General features: G+C 40.5%; 2 protein-coding genes across 3 annotated transcripts in view; one reads left to right on the plus strand and one right to left on the minus strand.

The window, feature by feature from the left end:
- mettl18 (methyltransferase like 18) lies at positions 1-14482 on the minus strand. The gene is made up of 2 exons (XM_021580124.3): positions 14227-14482; positions 1-1905 (listed from the first exon to the last, which is right to left on the minus strand). Exons 1-2 carry the CDS (start codon positions 14326-14328, stop codon positions 886-888), a joined length of 1122 nt encoding a protein of 373 aa, XP_021435799.1. The 5' UTR covers positions 14329-14482; the 3' UTR covers positions 1-885.
- The window catches only part of LOC110502242 (palmitoyltransferase ZDHHC16A), an 18792-nt gene continuing 13141 nt past the window's right edge, over positions 14435-20085 (plus strand). Inside the window, exon 1 of one of the 2 annotated variants that reach the window (XM_021580121.3) lies at positions 14435-14607. The gene's annotated coding sequence lies outside the window, so the exon portion shown is untranslated. The remainder of the gene's footprint in view (positions 14608-20085) is intronic. The other variant, XM_090216576.1, reaches the window with a different exon arrangement.

Genomic DNA, 20085 nt, shown 5'->3' on the forward strand with positions numbered 1-20085 from the left:
TGACACTTTATAATATTTATTCGATGACACATCCAATATGGTCAACCTTCTAGAAAATTGCCACAAGACATTTTGATATGCGTCTATCTTGGTAGATAGTGGTGCTATTTGAACACTTTGGGAATCACCTGCAAAGGTCACTGAGGCCATTTCCTCTCCTCCTCCCTACCCCCTATAAAGACCTTCATTTCCTTTCCACCTTTCTCATGCACTAGCCCTATTCTAAATAAATATAAATATAGAGAGATGTGAACAAAGGGTAAAGTTGACATGAAACGGTATCTTCTTTCGGGTAGTATATTGCGCCTACTTCAACTACCACTTATGTCCTGTTAAAAACCGAACTGCACCAAATACACTTGCCAAAATCCTTTGAAATACTTGAGGCACACTTGATATTGGCCTAGTTTGTACACTACAATGGAAACAATGGAATATCTGCTCATCTCCTCAATCTTCTTTATCAGACTTCTGCTTCTTTCCCTCCATCAGTGCAGTTATCCTGTTGTCCACTTCAACTGGCAAATATTCAAACTCCTCCTTAATCTGCTTTCTTTGTGAAGCTCATCTCCAGTATTTGACATACAAGGTTTTACCACCAAGGTAAAATAAGCCAGACTGACAGACCTGCAGAAAGTCTTAAATATTCTACATGTCTTTTCATTATCTGTCAAACAATCAAACATACGGTCATTTTAAATATTATGATAGTCCTGTTTCTTTGTCCTAATTGACACACAGGTGATCTTTATAGGAAAACGTTTATTTGAAACTGACGGATGTTAGCACACCTTAGGTAGCATAGAAGTTCCAGGTGCATTGAGTAGAAATTAATTTGAAAAATATTATCCTTTTTAGTTCTTTGAAAATACACAAAGTAAAAAGTCAAGACTTGTTTGTTGTTTTGAAGTGCATGGCCACAACATGTCTCTGTAGCCCCTGGTCCACGTCCCACAGTTTCTCCATATCAAACACTCCCTTGTCCTCTATAAACTGTTCAAATAGGTGCAGCCCACCCCCCACCCCAAAGTAGTGGGCCTTGGTGGCCAGGTAGACCACTCCCCTCGGGGCCAACAGTCTGTGGAGGGTGTCGTGAAGAGCTGAGTAGTACGCTGTGTTGTAGATGGTCTCTGAGGTGAAGATGATGTCATATTTAGGGAACAGGTCTTCCTTGAGGACCAGCGCTAGGAACGTTGTCCAGTCGCCCGAGAAGAAACGACAGCAGGTCAGCTTCGAATGCTGGGATAGGTCCAGGGCTTGCCTCTTGGGCGACGGGCTGCCATCCTCTCCCTCTTTTTTCTGTTCATTCTTCTCCTCATCGGACTTTGCCTCTTCATCCTTTTTCATTTTGTCCTCTTCTATAATTGTCTCATCGTCCTCCTCTTGCAGCCCCCGTTTCTTTCCCTTCACTTCTTCCTCCTCCCCTTCCACCTGACAGTTGAGCAGTGCATTAGGCAGTGTGAGCTGTTCTATAACAGTACTATTATAGTCCTGGAAATGGACCTGACTTGCGCCGCTCTTTAGCGCCAGTAGGCCCAGCAGTCCAGCACCACAACCCAAATCCAGAACCATCTTCCCCCCGAACGTCTCCCCCTCCCTCTCTAGCAGCTCTAGGAGGTCATAGGTACACTCCCACACCTTCAACCCTCCCTCGTACACCCCGGAGATGAGGTCCGAGCTCTGGGCGGCGGTCCGCGACAGGATCCTCTCGTCGTCATCTCGCTCGCTGGCCGTCCGCTCGAACACAGACTCATTCAGGAAGTGGAGGGGTGGAAGCGTTCCTATGGTAACAGTCTCACAGACAGCATCGTTGAGGAGAAAGTGGGGTTCTGCAGGGGGATGGTGTTCAACAGCTGCTTTGACAGTTTCTGCTGGAGTGGTGGTGTTGTTGTTGTTGCCGGGCACCTGTTGATTACACACAGGTAAAAGATGCCCATTGTCATGTGCATTGCAAAGTACAATCTGCATGCATACACAAGTGTTGTAACTGTCTTGTCTCCTGGTAGTCAACTACATACACATGAATAGAATAGACATAGTGGGAAGAAAAATTGTGTGAACTCTTTAGAATGACCTGGATTTCTGCATAAATTGGTCATAACATTTTATCTGATCTTCATCTAAGTCACAACTATAGACAAAACAGTCTGCTTAAACTAACGCACAAACAATTATGTTTCATATCTTCATTGAACACACCGCGTAAACATTTACAGTGCAGGTTGGAAAAAGTATGTGAACCCTTGGATTTAAGAACAGGTTGACCCTCCTTTGGCAGTAATAACCTTAACCGAACGTTTTCTGTAGTTCTGTAGATCAGACCTGCACAACGTTCAGGAGGGATTTTGGACCATTCCTCTTTACAAAACTGTTTCAGTTCAGCAATATTCTTGGAATATCTGGTGTGAACCGCTCTCTTGAGGTCATGCCAATCGGGTTGAGGTCAGGACTAACTGGGCCACTGCAGAAGGTGTATTTTCTTCTGTTCAAGCCATTCTGTTGTTGATTTACTTCTGTCTGTTGTTGTCCTGTTGCATCACCCAACTTCTGTTGTGCTTGAATTGGCAGATAGGCTAAACTACGATGATAGCAAGTTGTCCAGGCCCTTGAGGCAGCAAACCATGATGCTCAATTTGTCTTACCCTGTACTGACAGATACTTCTGTAATCCTTTCCAGATTTATGCAAGGCAACCATTCTTAATCTTAATTATTCTGAGATCTCTTTTGTTCGAGGCATGGTTCACATCAGGCAATGCTTCTTGTTCTTTTGGGGGCAGGGCAGCTCTAACCAACATCTCCGATCTCGTCTCATTGATTGGACTCCAGGTTAGTCAACTCCCGACACCAATTAGCTTTTGGAAAAGTCAATTAGCCTAGGGGTTCACATACTTTTCCCAACCTACACTGTGAATGTTTAAATGTTGTATTCAATATAGACAAGAAATATACAATAATTTGTGTTATTAGTTTAAGCACACTGCTTGTCTATTGTTGTGATTTAGATGAAGATCAGATCAAATTTTACATCAAATTTATGCAGAAATCCAGGTAAATCCAAAGGGTTCACATACTTTCTTGCCACTGTAGCAGCATCCTAATGCTTACGCACAAGCAAAGATGCCTAATGTCATGAAGGACACAGAATAACACGGACTCCCTCTTGTGGTTGGCCGCACACTGTCCCAGTATCTGTGTGTTAGAGATGTTGATGAGTATGACGCATCTAGTCTCCAACACCCAGGAAGCTCAGATTCAAACTTCCATTAGACAGCTCTGCAATCATTGTCAAATAATGTTTTTTTAATCACCAAATAAGGCGCGTCGCTGTGCAACTATCTTCATCTACTACCGTTAGGGCTGATATGTACTTCCCCCCCCCAAAAAGTTAAATAAACATGTACAAGCAACCAAAAAACTGTCTTTGGCACCTCCAATGTATTGAGCTGTTGCAGACTTTCGACCTGTGCGTGGCAGTAATGGAGGTGCCGAAGAGGCATTTTTTCCAGTTGCTTGTACATTTTTATTTAGACCTTTTTGGGAAGTACATAACGAAAGTTCACATTATCGCAACTTAAATTTATTTGGATGTACATCGCCAAACTCCATATCTGGTGAACAACAAACAAATTTTGACAAAACTTGCAGAGCTGTCTAATGAGAGTTTGAATAAGAAAACCAATAAAAAAATAAATAAAAAAATTGGCAGAAACAATATGTCAGGCTTTTATTGGCCTTTTCTAGTCTATCGGCTTTGCCAATATTCCCGCTAAATAGCAAAGCTGCTGCTATGCTAGCCGCCACTCACGTCTGAGCCACGAGCACTGCACAATGCCGTGGAATGTCTAGCTAGGAAAATCAGCAGCAGCAAGCTAGCTCATTTTCCAACAGAAATAGAAATTAATGGACTTGGATGAATTGACAGTGAACAAAATTGAGCTCCTGTTGCAAATATTAGTTTAGTTAATTCACGAATAATAAGGCTTGCGTTGACGTGCCCGGACATGCATACAATAAGCAAGATATCAGATATCCCAATATTTGCTAACAGGTCACATAGCTAACGAATCCTTTCATCTGTGGTGTTAGTTAGCTATATAATTTATCCTATCCGTAAATTGACAGCTGATTGTCTTGACAGTGAAAGGAGGAAGCGTTTTAGCTACAGTGGCTTCACACCCCTTGACGTTTTCCATACTGTTATGTTAAAGTTGGTTTAAAATGGATGTCCTTTTTTTGTCAACGATATACACAAAATACTCTGAGAGTGGGAGAAAAATTTGAACATTTGTAAAAGAAAAATGAATATCGTGATTAGGTAAGTATTTAACCCTAAGTCAATCCATGTTAGAGTCAACTTGGCAGCAATTACAGCTGTGAGTCTTTCTGCCTAAGTCTCTAAGAGCTTCCTCACCTAGATTGTGCAACATTCGCCCATTATTCTTTTCAAAATTCTTCAACCTCTGTCAAATTGGTTGTTGATCATTTCTAGGTCTTGCCATAGATGTACGTCAAAACTAACTTTATCACTAAGGAACATTCAGTCTTCTTGATAAGCAACTCGTGTAGATTTGGTCTTGTGTTTTTGGTTATTGTCCTACTGAAAAGGTCAATTCATCTCCCAGTGCCTGTTGGAAAGCAGACAACCAGGTTTTCCTCTAGGATTTTGCTTAGCTGCATTCAGTTTATTTTTTATCCTGAAAAACTCCAGTCCTTAACAATTACAAGCATACCTACAACACGATGCAGCCACCACTATGCCTGAAAATATGGAGAGTGGTACTCCATAATGTTTGTATTGGATTTGCCCAGCTGATTCAAATTATAAACTCATTAAAAGACTGATGATTTGAGTCAGGTGTGTAGTGCTATGGCAAAAACAAAAAAGGTGCCACCCTGTGTGTCCACAGGACCAGGATTGAGAACCACTGCTTTAATAGCTTGTTGCAAACAGGATGCATGATTGGGAATATTTTTATTTTGTACAGGCTTCCTTTTAACTGTCAATTAGGTTAGTATTGTGGAGTACCTGCAATGCTGTTGATCCATCCTCAGTTATCTCCTATTACAGCCATTAAAACTGTTTTAAAAAGTCACCATTGGCCTCATGGTGAAATCCCTGAGCGGTTTACTTCCTCTCCAGCAACTGAATTAGGAAGGACTCCTGTATCTTTTAGGTGACTGTATGGATACACCATCCAAAGTGTAATTAATAACTGTACCATGCGCAAAGGGATATTCAGTGTCTGCTTTTTTTTTTTCTTTCTACACGTCTACCAATAGTTGTCCTTCTTTGTGAGGCATTGGAAAACCTTCCCGGTCTTCGTGGTTGAATCGGTGTTTGAAATTCACTGCTCGACAGAGACCCTACAGATAATTTGTATGTGTGGGGTACAGAGTAGAGGTTGACCGATTAAATCGGAATGGCCGTTTAAAAAAAAAAAACTTTATTTAACTAGGCAAGTCAGTTAAGAACACATTATTTTCAATAACGGCCAAGGAACAGTGGATTAACTGCCTTGTTCAGGGGCAGAACAGATTTTCACCTTGTCAGCTCGGGGGATCCAATCTTGCAACCTTACAGTTAACTAGTCCAACACAATAACGACCTGCCTCTCTCGTTGTGGAGACTGCCTGTTACGCAAATGCAGTAAGCCAAGGTAAGTTGCTAGCTAGCATTAAACTTAAATTATAAAAAACAATCAGAATCACTAGTTAACTACACATGGTTGATGATATTATTAGATATCTAGCTTGTCCTGCGTTGCATATAATCTGACTGAGCGATGGTAGGCAGAAGTAGCGCATAAACACGAATTCAAACGGCACATTCGTGCGTTTTGCCAGCAGCTCTTTGTTGTACGTCAAATATTGTGCTGTTTATGACTTCAAGCCTATCAACTCCCGAGAAGAGGCTGGTGTAATCGAAGTGAAATGGCTAGCTAGTTGGCGCGCACTAATAGCATTTCAAACGTCAGTCGCTCTGAGCCTTCTAGTAGTTGTTCCCCTTGCTCTGCTTGGGTAACGCTGCTTCGATGGTGGCTGTTGTCGATGTGTTGCTGGTTCGAGCCCAGGGAGGAGCGAGGAGAGTGACGGAAGCTATACTGTTACACTGGCAACACTAAAGTGCCTATAAGAACATCCAATAGTCAAAGGTTAATGAAATACAAATGGTAGAGATGGAAATAGTCCTATAATTCCTATAATAACTACAACCTAAAACTTCTTACATGGGAATATTGATGACTCATGTTAAAAGGAACCACCAGCTTTCATATGTTCTCATGTTCTGAGCAAGGAACTGAAACGTTAGCTTTCTTACATAGCACATATTGCACTTTTTACTTTCTTCTCCAACACTTTGTTTGTGCATTATTTAAACCAAATTGAACATGTTTCATTATTTACTTGAGGCTAAATTGATTTTATTGATGTATTATATTAAGTTAAAATAAGTGTTCATTCAGTATTGTTGTAATTGTCACTATTACAAAAAAAAAAAAAAAAAAAAAAAAAAAAAAAAAAAAAAAAAAAAATCGGGCCGATTAATCGGTATCAGGGTTTTTTGTCCTCCAATAATCGGTTGACCTCTAGTACAGAGATGAGGTAGTCATTCAAAAATCATGTTAAACACCATTATTGCAGACAGAGTGCAACTATGCAACTTGTTAAGCAATATTTACTCCCAAATTCATTTAGGCTTGCCATAACAAAGGGGGTTAAATACTTCATGTCAGCTTTTCATTTTAAATCTTCTGGAAACATTTAGAAAAACATAATTCCACTTTGACATTATGGGGTATTGTGTGCAGGCCAGTGACCCAAAAATTTGAAATTCTATCTATTTAAATTCAGGCTGTAACAACAAAATGTGGAGAAAATAGATTAGGTACAGTGCCTTCAGAAAGTATAACAATCTTCCTGCATGTTTATGGACCAAGAAAGCTGTAGATCAGCACGTGTGTGCGTTCTCACTTCTCAAACTATGGGCAGATTTGAGTCAGACTGAACGTGCATCGTTGTTTCATATATTTTTTCCTACCCTCACTCTCCATGTTAGATATTATACACATTTATGGCTTGATAGCAAATGTCATTGCCATTGAGTTAGTTCTCACAGTAGCAGTAAACAGCACCAAGTGATATGAGCGGTGAGATGAGAAGTTAAAGGGAGCGTAGCTACCGCCTTGCTCTTTCCAATTATAGCAGCAGGTTCAAGTTACAACCTCCCATTTCTTGACAGATAGCTGAACTAGCCAATCGAGTCACTTCAAATTTCATCCTGGCAGCTGTGTTTTTTTAGAGATGTGTCCTGACAGCTGAAAAATAATCTCTCTACAAATCACCATTTGCATTGAATACATGTTCTTCTAAACTCAGCAAAAAATAAATAAACGTCCCTTTTTCAGGGCCCGGTCTTTCAAAGATAATTCGTAAAAATCCAAATAACTTCACAGATCTTCATTCTAAAGGGTTTAAACACTGTTTCCCCATGCTTGCTCAATGAACCATAAACAGTTCAAAATGAACATGCACCTGTGGAATGGTCGTTAAGACACTAACAGCTTACAGACGGTACATCCGAACATCACACCTGCGGGATAGGTACAGGATGGCAACAACTGCCCGACTTACACCAAGAACGCACATTCCCTCCATCAGTGCTCAGACTGTCCGCAATAGGCTGATAGGCAGGTCCCCACCAGACATCACCGGCAACAACGTCGCCTATGGGCACAAACCCACCATCGCTGGACCAGACAGGACTGGCAAAAAGTGCTCTTCACTGACCCCTGGTTTTGTATCACAAGGGGTGATGGTCGGATTCGCGTTTATCGTCGAAGGAATGAGCGTTACACCGAGGCCTGTACTCTGGAGCAGGATCCATTTGGAGGTGGAGAGTCCGTCATGGTCTGGGGAGGTGTGTCACAGCATCATCGTCGGACTGAGCTTGTTATCATTGAAGGCAATCAACGTTGTGCGTTACAGGGAAGACATCCTCCTCCCTCATGTGGTACCCTTCATGCAGGCTCATCCTGACATGACAATGACACCAGCCATACTGCTCGTTCTGTGCATGATTTTCTGCTAGGGCCATTCCCCCCAGAAATGTCCGGGAACTTGCAGGTGCCTTGGTGGAAGAGTGGGGTAACATCTCACAGCAAGAACTGGCAAATATTGTGCAGTCCATGAGGAGGAGATGCATTGCATTACTTAATGTAGCTGGTGGCCACACCAGATACTCACTGTTACGTTTGATTCCCCCCCCCCCCCCCCGTGTTCAGGGACACATTATTCCATTTGTTAGTCACATGTCTGTGGAACTTGTTCAGTTTATATGTCTCAGTTGTTGAGTTTATATTCTCAAACTAACAGCAGCGACCTATTTGATGTCCTTCCATTCAGGTGTGACATGCCGAGTGATGCTTCTATGCAAATGCTGTTGATCAGTAGGCTAATTAAATCCCAAATGAAAGGCAAACAGATCGTCATCTGCAGCACCATGGATTCCACTGATGAGCCAAAACAAGCTCAATAACTCAATGCATGCACACTCCTACTGAATATGCATTCACCTGTATTGTGATTAGGCCTTTGACATCTTCATTTACCCAGTTCATCAAGAGATTTACCATTCAAATACAATTATTACCATTATGTTATTATTTAGATTAAATTTGATAATGCATTAATGAAAAATCATGACGTGTCCTTGAGCAAGGCACATAACCCCAATTGCTCCTGTAAGTCGCTCTGGATAAGTGTGTCTGCTAAATAATTAAAATGTAAATCAATGCATACATGGCCGTCTATAGGAAATATCATCAACATTTTCAAATTGAATGATGTTGAATATTTGTAGACCGTTATCTTAAATAAGAATTTGTTCTTAACTGACTTGCCTAGTCAAATAAAAGGTTACATAAAAAAAGTTGACCACCAAAAATCTCAATCGTCTCACAAAAAATCCATATCGGACATGTCTGGTTTAAATCTGAGTTTCCTGGGCGTTAGTGATGAGACCCGTCATACTCATCGTCGACAAGGTTAAGTTAAAAAAAATAATACACATCTCTAAAGGGCTATCCACACCAAGGACAATAACTATTATGAAAGTACGGTTGATATTTTTTTGATTTATCAGGGGGTGATTCAGGAAGTAGCACCCCTACTTCCTCTAACTACGTGATCAACAGCTACTTATTAATAGGCCAACAGCATGCAGTAGGATGCGTTGATCAGTTGATTTACAGGTATACTGCAGAACAATAAACGACCCACTGGTGTGGATGCTAACCAACATTTATATACTGAGGTAAAAAAGAGTTTCAGGTTGGATATTTGCGCTTTCAAACCACAACAGCTTTCAAACCACTTGAGTCACAAACTCCAAATAAGTGCCATGATGTTGGAAAAATTGCACAACATTGCACAGGTCTTATTTTCACCATCTGGCCCTTAATTTGCTTTGCAAAGCTAATAAACATGTGAGCAGCATTTTGTATTCCTAGTTGAATTAGTTAGGGAGAGTAAACAAAGTACAAGCTTTGTTTTTTTTTTTACATTTCAATTTCAATAGCTCCTTGGTCATGTGACCTACTGACATCAAACAAGGTTCAGAATATACAATCAGTGGGCCTGCACATTGCACACCCTTTAGTTTGTCCATTTTAATCTCATGCAATTTTACATTAATTTGCCTGCTCTGCCCCCTTGAAGGACAGTGTTACACACATTCACTTGGGCCTTCCTGACCTCCAGGCAGGCCCCCCATTGACCTGGTGACCTCTAGGCCTACACTCCCTGCCTGCCTTCTCCCTGGGCATGAGAGTGTATAGCTTACTCCCTGGAACTACAGACCTCCACACCTACTCGGTCAACACCCCTCTCCCTTGGCTTTAGTAATTTAAGGGAATAAGCTATACTCTAAGACGTCTATAGTCCCTCTGTCAGGATCCACGTGAACCTGATAAACCTTAACAGGCTAAGGGCACGTGGTAACCCGCCCGCTTTTATCCGCTCAGAGAATAAGTCCCCAACCTCCACAGCCTGAGTGCTGCCCCCAGCCCGATTCCAGCCGCCCCTGAGTGCCCCCCGCCTTGGGGGAAGCCTCCTCGTGCACCTGGTAACCTTTTGACTTCCACAGCGAGGCCCAACCTGACACACTGTCACACCAGAGGATGGGCCCGGACGGATGGGCGCCCACCACCTAGCCCCCAATGTAAACGTTTTATGCCTTCTACCCGCCTGCCTGGGCTCTCTCACACTCCATGTCTGGCCTCCGGCCCTTCTCTGTGCACCTGTAACCCATAAGTAAAGCAGGAGGATGGTGGTGGAAGATGCCTTCCGTCCCCAATAAAAGCTTGGATCAAGGGCTGACTTTCAATAGCTCGCAGCAAGTGAGCTGCTCTGCCACGTACGAAACTCTGACCCAGAATCAGATCGTCTAAAAGTGACTTAGCACCAGGTTCCCCACAAACATGCGGTGCGCATCAGGAGAGGGGCAGTAACTCATCCGGCCGCACCCCAACCCCGTCACGAACGGCTCTACTCACCTGCCAAAAGAGGCAGGCTATCCCGGGCCAAACAAAGATCTGCGGTGCTATGGCATCTCTACGTTTAAGGGGGGGGGGGGGGGGGTGTTCTGACATGGAGGTATTCAGTCATAATCCCACAGATGGTAGCTTCGCACCATTGGCTCCTCAGCCAAGCAAATACACAAAATGTCTGAACCTGTGGTTCATCTCGTACTGAGCAGGATTACTATTGCAACACATCATCAGTAGGGTAAAACTAACCTGTCTCACGACAGTCCAACCCCAGCTCACGTTCCCTATTAGTGGGTGAACAATCCAACACTTGGTGAATTCTGCTTCACAATGATAGGAAGAGACGCCCCACTTTCACGGTCTGTATTCATACTGAAATTCAAGATCATGCGAGCTTCTGCTCTACGGGAAGTTTCTGTCCTCTCCAAGCTCGCCTTAGGACACCTGCGTTACCGTTTGACAGGTACCGCCCCAGTCAAACTCACCACCTGCCACTGTCCCTGGAGCTGGTTGCACCCGGCTCGAGCACACAAAGCGAGCACCCGGATCTCGCATCCCGGCCTCACCGGGTAAGTGAAAAAACGATAAGAATAGTGGTATTTCATCGGCGGTCGAGGCCTCCCACTTATTCTACACCTTATGTTTCTTCACAGTGCCAGAGTCAAGATCAACAAGGACTTCTTTCCCCGCTGATTCAGCAAAGCCCGTTAACTTGGCTGTGGTTTTGCTAGATAGTAGGTAGGGACAGTGGGAATCTCATCCATCCATTCATGCGCGTTACTAACTGGATGACGAGGCATTTGGCTACCTCAAGACTTAATGTCCCGCCGTTTACCCCCGCTTCATCTAATTTCCTTTCTTTGACATGAGGGGGTCACAGCCACCCCGAAGGTGTTTTGAGTGCAACCGCAAAGGGAATCATGCTATGGTCAGATATCATCAAATTGGCATTCATTCGAATCACGCCAGGTGGCAATCAGAGGCTTTTCTGTCTTACAAATTGGACATCAGTTGCCGCTACTAACCTTCAGGGGGCCGTTAAATTGGTTTTTACACCCAAACGACATCAAGTTCCAGCGCAATACTTATAGGCTTGAGAACCAAATACCCCTCGCGGTATCAAGCGGCACCATCGGCCGATTGTCGGATGAAGCAACAGAAAATAATCATCCCCTTTCAATCATTTGTCAGCTTCGCCGGGATCGGTCGCGTTACCGTACTGGATGCCTTGCGGTGCCCATCTCCGCCAGTCGGTGGACATTCTGAAAGTCAGTCGGTCACATTAACAGGGAGCTATTGAAATTTAAAAGTTTACAAAATTCATGTAATAACGTGAGATGAAAATGGACAAACTTAAGGGTATGCAATATAGAAGGGTGGTCAGTGGACATTCTGAACCTTCATTGAGTCCAGTAGGTCACATGGTCAAGGAGCTATTGAAAATTTTAATTTTGAAAAATTTATGTAAAATCATATGCGATGAAAATGGACAAACTAAAGGGTGTGCAATGTGTAGACCCACTGAGTGTACATTCTGAACCTTGTTTGAAGTCAGGTCACATGACCAAGGGGCTATTGAAATAAGAAACATTGAAAATTCATGTAATATTGCATGAGATGACAATGGACAAACTAAAGGGTGGCAATATAGAAGGGTATTCAGTGGACATTCTGAACCTTGTTTGAGTCCAGTAGGTCACATAACCAAAGTAGAGGTCGACCGATTATGATTTTTCAACGCCGATACCAATTATTGGAGGACCATAAAAGCCGATACCGATTAATCAGACGATTTTTTATTTATTTGTAATAATGACAATTACAACAATACTGAATGAACACTTATTTTAACTTAATATAATACATCAATAAAAATCTCTTTAGCCTCAAGTAAATAATGAAACATGTTCAATTTGGTTTAAATAATGCAAAAACAAAGTGTTGGGAGAAGAAAGTAAAAGTGCAATATGTTCCATGTAAAATATGTGCCATGTAAGAAAGCTAACGTTTCAGTTCCTTGCTCAGAACATGAGAACATATGAAAGCTGGTGGTTCCTTTTAACATGAGTCTTCAATATTCCCAGGTAATACGTTTTAGGTTGTAGTTATAGGAATTATAGGACTATTTCCCTCAATACCATTTGTATTTCATTAACCTTTGACTATTGGATGTTCTTATAGGCACTTTAGTGTTGCCAGTGTAACAGTATAGCTTCCGTCCCTCTCCTCACTCCTCCCTGGGCTCGAACCAGCAACACAACGACAATTAGCGTGCGCTAACTAGCTAGCCATTTCACTTCGGTTACACGAGCCTCATCTCGGGAGTTGATAGGCTTGAAGTCATAAACAGTGCAATGCTTGACGCACAACGAAGAGCTGCTGGCAAAACGCACGAAAGTGCTGTTTGAATGAATGTTTACGCGCCTGCTTCTGCCTACCACCGCTCAGTCAGATACTTGTATGCTCAGTCAGATTATATGCAACGCAGGACACGCTAGATAATATCTAGTAATATCATCAACCATGTGTAGTTAACTAGTGATTATGATTGATTGTTTTTTATAATTTAAGTTTAATGCTAGCTAGCAACTTACCTTGGTTTACTGCATTCGTGTAACTCCTTGTGGAGTGCAACGAAAGGGAGGCAGGTCGTTATTGCGTTGGACTAGTTAAGGTTGCAAGATTGGATCCCCCGAGCTGACAAGGTGAAAATCTGTCCTTCTGCCGCTGAACAAGGCAACCCACTGTTCCTAGGCCGCCATTGAAAATAAGAATATTTTCTTAACTGACTTGCCTAGTTAAATAAAGATGAAATAAAGGCGTAAAAAAGGGGGGAAAGGGCAAAACGGGGCCCAAAAATACAGATTTCCGATTGTTCTGAAAACTTGAAATCGGCCCTAATTAAATCGGCCATTCCTATTAAATCGGTCGACCTCTAAACCAAATAGCTATTGAAATTAGAATGTTTACAAAATTAATTTAAAACCATGTGAGATGAATAGGGTGTGCAATAGAGGGGTTGTTAGTGGACATTATGAACCTTGGAGGTCAGGTCACATGACCAATGAGCTATTAAAATTATTAACATTGAAAAACCATGTAAAATTGTGTGAGATGAAAATGGACAAACTAAAGGGTGTGCAATGTGTAGGCCCACTGAGTGTACATTCTGAACTTTGTTTGAAGTCAGGTCACATGACATAGGAGCTAATGAAAAAAAAATGTAAGTGTGCAATGTCTATGCCATCGGTCAAAACCAGTTTTGAAAGTTAAGGGGAATGGTTAAAGAGCTATTGAAATTTGTGATTTGTCACTATGTTGTCAGTCCCTAACTGCCGTTGTGGACGTAAGGAAAACTACAGGCGAATATCTGTCGAATATCCAACCTGAATCTGTCTTTACCTCGGGCATTCATGTTGCTCTAATTTATTGTTATAGTTATCATACTTGGTGTGGATGGCCCTTAACGCAGATACAGTGGCAGCTGCACACAATCCCTTTTAAACAAGAATATAAAGCCAGGGTTACCTCTACTTCGTAAATAAATTATATTCAGTTCCACTTAATTAACGTAGCAGGAATTCTGCTCTTAGGTAACAGCCCAAAAAGCCTGGGGAATTCTTTGGGACCTCATAACTAAGGTTGTAGTGGCTCGAGCTAGCTAGCTCTGTTACTCACAGGTTTGACTGCATAATCCTGCTTTCCAGTTTGTGATTTACTTTCTTCACCTTGTTGCCCCTTTGTCGTCAACTGCACCTCGAAGTTGAAACTGAAAGACATAGTTCTGACAAAGCAGTGTATTTAACTAGTATAGCTATAAAAGGCAGGGAATAAATTCTGCAACCTACACGCGGACTGGAAGGAAAAGGAGACAGCTAAATACCCAGAACACCTTGCAGCACTGAGTCTGCGCAGTAGAGGTGTAGCGTTTGGGCTAAAAACGAAGCCCGCGCCAGAGGATCTATATTTCAAGTATTCGCCTCCGAATAATTTAAACCTACTTCGGTATAATGGCCAGAGATAACACCTTTCTCGCGGGTGGCGTGCGATCCTAAGAAAGTGAGTAAATACATTCAATGTATTTGTGCAATGGTAGCTAGCAAGCAGCATACAACGCTACTCTCGAAGCTTGTTACTGGTTAGCTCACGACACCGCTGGTCTGTGCCAATGGGTTTATCATTTCAATAGATTATTTTTGGCAGACAGGGCGATGAGAAAGATGTCAGCGTTTAAATTGATATGAATGTCTGCATATTATTGTTTAGCTATCTTTTATAAATAGCCTTCGTGCCGTTACATTGAACCCCCATCCTTTTGTTTTTACACTGCTGCCACTCGCTGTTTTATCTATGCATAGTCACTTTTTAAATTGTCTCGACTACCCTGTACCCCCTGTATAATGAATGGCTCGTTGTTCTGTCATTTTATCGTGTTATATCACTTTCGTTTGTTTAGCAAATATTTTCTTAACTCTATTTCTTTAACTGCATTGTTGGTTAATTAAGGGCTTGTAAGTAAGCATTTCAGCTAAGGTCTACTACACGTGTTGTATTCGGTGCACGATACAAATACAATGTTTAATTGAAATCAAAATTGTATCACGAAAAAGCTTTATTATTTCTGTGACAGTGGTAGACCGAGGTAAAGACAGTTTCAGGTTGGGTATTCGCCTGTAGTTTTCCTTACGTCCACCAACAGCCGTTAGGGACCGTCAACATAGTGACAAATCAAAATATTCAAATTCCGATAGCTATTTAACCATTACTCCTAAAACTTTCAAAGCTGGTTCTAGCTAACCCGATGGCATAGACACGCATTGCACATTTTATTTTTTGTCGATTTACATCTTGCACTACTTTATTTTTTATTTTTTTTACATTTTTGAATTTCTATAGCTCATTGGTGGTATGTCCTACTGGACTCAAACAAGGTTCAGAATGCCCACTGACTACCCTTTTATATTGCACACCCTTTAGTTTGTCCATTTTCCATCTCACGTTTTTAAATTAATTTTTCCAAATGTAAAATTTCAATAGGTCCTTGGTCATGTGAACTAGAGACTTCAAACAAGGTTCAGAATGTCCACTCGACATTGCCTCGACATTGCACACCCTTTAGTTAGTCCATTTTCATTTCAAGATTTTACATGCATTTTTCAAAATGTAGGATTTCAATAGCTCCTTGGTTGTGTGACCTACTGACTCCAAACATGGTGCAGAATGTACCCTTCTATATTGCACACTTGTTGTTGTACTGTAAAATCACGTGGTTTAATGTACATTTTTTTTAGTTTTAAACTTCATGTCAATTACACACCTAAGAAGTGTGCAGTGGATATACACCCATATTGCTTAACCTCTAGTTATGTCTCTTCTATATTGTTGTACATTAATATTAGTTTGACAATTAAGGGGTTCAGTCCAGTGTTGTTTACCCTTTTCTTTAATATTTATTGGTAGTTCTAAGTACTTATTTTCCCTGTTTTTTTTTGTGTGTTTTTTCCCCCCACAGTATTTAACAGACGTAAACAATAGGAGAGAGACAGATAATATCTCCTTTCGTCGTTAATATCAACCATAAAGGAAAAGGGCAAAGTACGAGAGTCACGCTATTAATTGTCCAAAGCAGGGATGGAGAGTGAGATGGTGAGGTAGGCTGCAGTGAGTTTACTGGTCAATACATATACTGAACATGTAACCACAGTAATGGTGGCTAGTAAATCAATGAATAAAAATGTAATATTGACAAATTAAACAGAAATTGTAGACCTTTAATCTTTTCCAACATGTCAGACACTTAACTTCAAAAAATCAAATCAAAATCAAATTTATTTGTCACATACACATGGTTAGCAGATGTTAATGCGAGTGTAGCAAAATGCTTGTGCTTCTAGTTCTGACAATGCAGTAATAACCAACGAGTAATCTAACCTAACAATTCCAAAACTACTACCTTATACACACACAAGTGTAAAGGGATAAAGAATATGTACATAAAGATATGTGAATGAGTGATGGTACAGAACGGCATAGGCAAGATGCAGTAGATGGTATCGAGTACAGTATATACATATGAGATGAGTAATGTAGGGTATGTAAACAAAGTGGCATAGTTTAAAGTGGCTAGTGATACATGTATTACATAAAGATGAGAACATTTCAGTGTTAACTTTCTCTTTATCCCTGGTTGATGTACATTTCAGAGCCTCTTCAGTGTGGATGGGGTATAGCATACATTTTCAACAACAAAGACTGCACTTCAAGTTTGTGTTCTCTACTCTGTTGAACTATTTTGTCTTCATCCCTAGTTACAGCACATGGAGCCACTGTTGGCATGCAAAACATTCAATCCAAAACAAAACAAAGCGTAACACGTTATAAATAACATCAAATATCAATGTAGAATGACGAATTAGCCATCCATTGTGTTACATCGTAAATTGTCTTACATGCCGTCACTGTTGTCAAAAGATTATAAAGATGTTAAATAATGTTACTAACCCAGTCAGTCTTTGGGCCACATCCAGGTTCTACATGAAGTAGTTGTTGGCTTTGTTGAACTCTGAAATCATAGGCATGAACTGAACATAGGGCTGTCTGACACAACTACATAAAAATAATGAATTTACATTTACTTTGAATTAAATGTCATTACATACCAGACATTTTTAGTATATCCTCAGCCATTTCTTTTCGCAGTTGCTCCATGTGTTTTTGAAGGTTCCATATCAATTTGGGAGGGATTGTTGGGAGTTTTGTGCAACTTCCTTGGCCATCTACACCAAAAAATAAAATGTTGTTTTTGACCTAATTGCTAGATAACAGCTAACCATTCATTATTGAAAATATAGCTATCAAACCTGCATTACAAAGACCCCGCAGCTGAAGGTGTCCTGCTGCATGGTGTGAGTTATTTCCCCTCCATTCCACTTTACGTCCACCCAGTCGTCTTTTCCATGGCAGGATCTTCTCATTTTGAAGTATTCACGTTTTTATGTAAATATAATGGAATTCTGATTAGTTATAGGCAAATGAATACACAAGCCAATTTGGTATGCTGTTTTCCTTATCACTATAAATTAGTAGTAGAGGTAATTTCCTTCATGCCCCATTCTACACACTAAATTATAGCCACTGAACCAATTACAGGACAATAATAAAAGTAGGATATAGGATCCGACCCTATCACAGAGTGAATAAATGTAGAGCATCTGTAGACTTTTAGAAAAAAATATTAAGTGACCATTTCATCAGTACGTGCTTAAAAAAAAGTCATGACTGTGCCCACCAAATCTATGACAATAGAGAATGAATTGTAAGCACCAAAGTGTGTTTGTCAAAATAATATCTGAAAATGTCAGTTGTTGAACATAATACTTCTATTTGCAATAGCAATTTATGATATATGCAGTTGAGGAATATTCCATGTACCAACAGTGCATGTAGGACAGACAATAGACATTCCCACATATTTCTATTCTTTTTTTTCTCTCACCTTTATTCATCCAGGTAAGCCAGTTGAGAACAAGTTAACAAGTTAATCCCTATCTGGTTTTTTTGGTCCTCCAATAATAGGTATCGGCGTTGAAAAACCCAAATCGGTCGACCTAGAATAATTGTAAATAAGAATTTGTTCTTAACTGACTTGCCATGTTAAATAAAGGTCACACACACACACCACACTGACCAAAAAGTTAATTTGTTGGCATTTACGTATGTCCCTATTACCAGTAAAACATCATCAAAACCTATTTCTTTCACTTACTTGCTGTGCTGTTTTGTTGTTCATTTGTTTTGTCGTTTCATTCTCAACCAGGATTTCTATGGAATGCCGTTTGGGTCTTTGCTTGTCAAAAAATATACTATTTGACCAATCAAGACCTGAATATGTCTGCACGTCACATAATAATGTAACGCATTAATTTATTCTTTACGTAGTTATTACACATTGATTACACTATCACTCGTATTTCATATGTCACAACGATTAATCCATACGTATGCTGTGATGCTGGTAATGTTGTCTCACACACCTGTCTCACACAATGCTGGTCATTAAAAATAAAGCTAGCTAGCTCATGGATGCAAACAATGTTCTTCCCTAAAAACATAGCAAAACAATCTAGGTGTCATCTAAAATAACCCTAATTTATAAGACAGCTCTTATTTGATTAATGGTGGTCGGACCATCTATGTGAAGCTAGCCACAATAAAGATGAGTCACAATAGTGGACTTTGTGTTTAGCCTTCAAAATAAAAGTATGGCATAATTCTACTATTTTTATTTATTTGCGTCACTGTCAATTACACTTTTATTTTGAAGGCAAACTGCAAATTCCACTATTGTGCCTAACCCTCACTGTGGTTAGCTTCACAACACATAACCCGGTCCTGTCGAGCCAGCCAGATGAAGTTGCTACTGTATCCTCTGACACCCAAATGGCGTTCCATAGTATGTTGTGAAGCTAATAGCAGTGACGGTATTACTGTGTAGCTCCGGTAGGGCAACATCTGAAAAATAGCTCACTTGGTAGTAGAGGTTGACCGATTTATGATTTTTCAACGCCGATACCGATTATTGGAGGCCCCAAAAAAGCCGATACCGATTATTCAGGCAATTTTAAATATATATATATTTGTAATAATGACAATTACAACAATACTGAATGAACACTTATTAACTTAATATAATACATCAATAAAATCAATTTAGTCTTAAATAAATTAATGAAACATGTTTAAAAAATGCAGAAACACTGTTGGAGAAGAAAGTAAAAGTGCAATATGTGCCATGTAAAAAAGCTAACATTTAAGTTCCTTGCTCAGAACATATGAAAGCTGGTGGTTCCTTTTAACACAAGTTTTCAATATTCCCAGGTAAGAATTTTTAGGTTGTTGTTAATATAGGACTATTTCTCTCTATACCATTTGTATTTCATATACCTTTGACTGTTGGATGTTCTAATAAGCACTTTAGTATTGCCAGCCTAATCTCGGGAGTTGATAGGCTTGAAGTCATAAACAGCGCAATGCTTGAAGCATAGCGAAGAGCTGCTGGCAAATGCAGGAAAGTGCTGTTTGAATGAATGCTTACGAGCCTGCTGCTGCCTACCACCGCTCAGTCAGACTGCTCTTTCAAATCATAGACTTAATTATAATATAATAACACAAAGAAATAAGAAGCCTTAGTTTCCGGATTTGACCATATTAATGACCTATCATTTCGAAAACAAAATGTTTATTTTTTCAGTGAAATAAGGAACCGTTCTGTATTTTATCGAACGAGTGGCATCACTAAGTCTAAATATTGCTGTTATATTGCACAACCTTCAATGTCATGTCATAATTATGTACAATTCTGGCAAATGAATTACGGTCTTTGTTAGGAAGAAATGGTCTTCACACAGTTCGCAATGAGCCAGGCGGCCCAAAATGCTGCTTATACCCTGACTCTGCTTGCGCAGAACGCAAGAGAAGTGACACAATTTCCCTAGTTAAAAGAAATTCATGTTAGCAGTCAACATTAACTTCTTGACG

This window comes from Oncorhynchus mykiss, chromosome 23, assembly GCF_057628025.1.
Source record: "Oncorhynchus mykiss isolate SJ-2025 chromosome 23, ASM5762802v1, whole genome shotgun sequence".
Taxonomy (NCBI): Eukaryota; Metazoa; Chordata; class Actinopteri; order Salmoniformes; family Salmonidae; genus Oncorhynchus; species Oncorhynchus mykiss.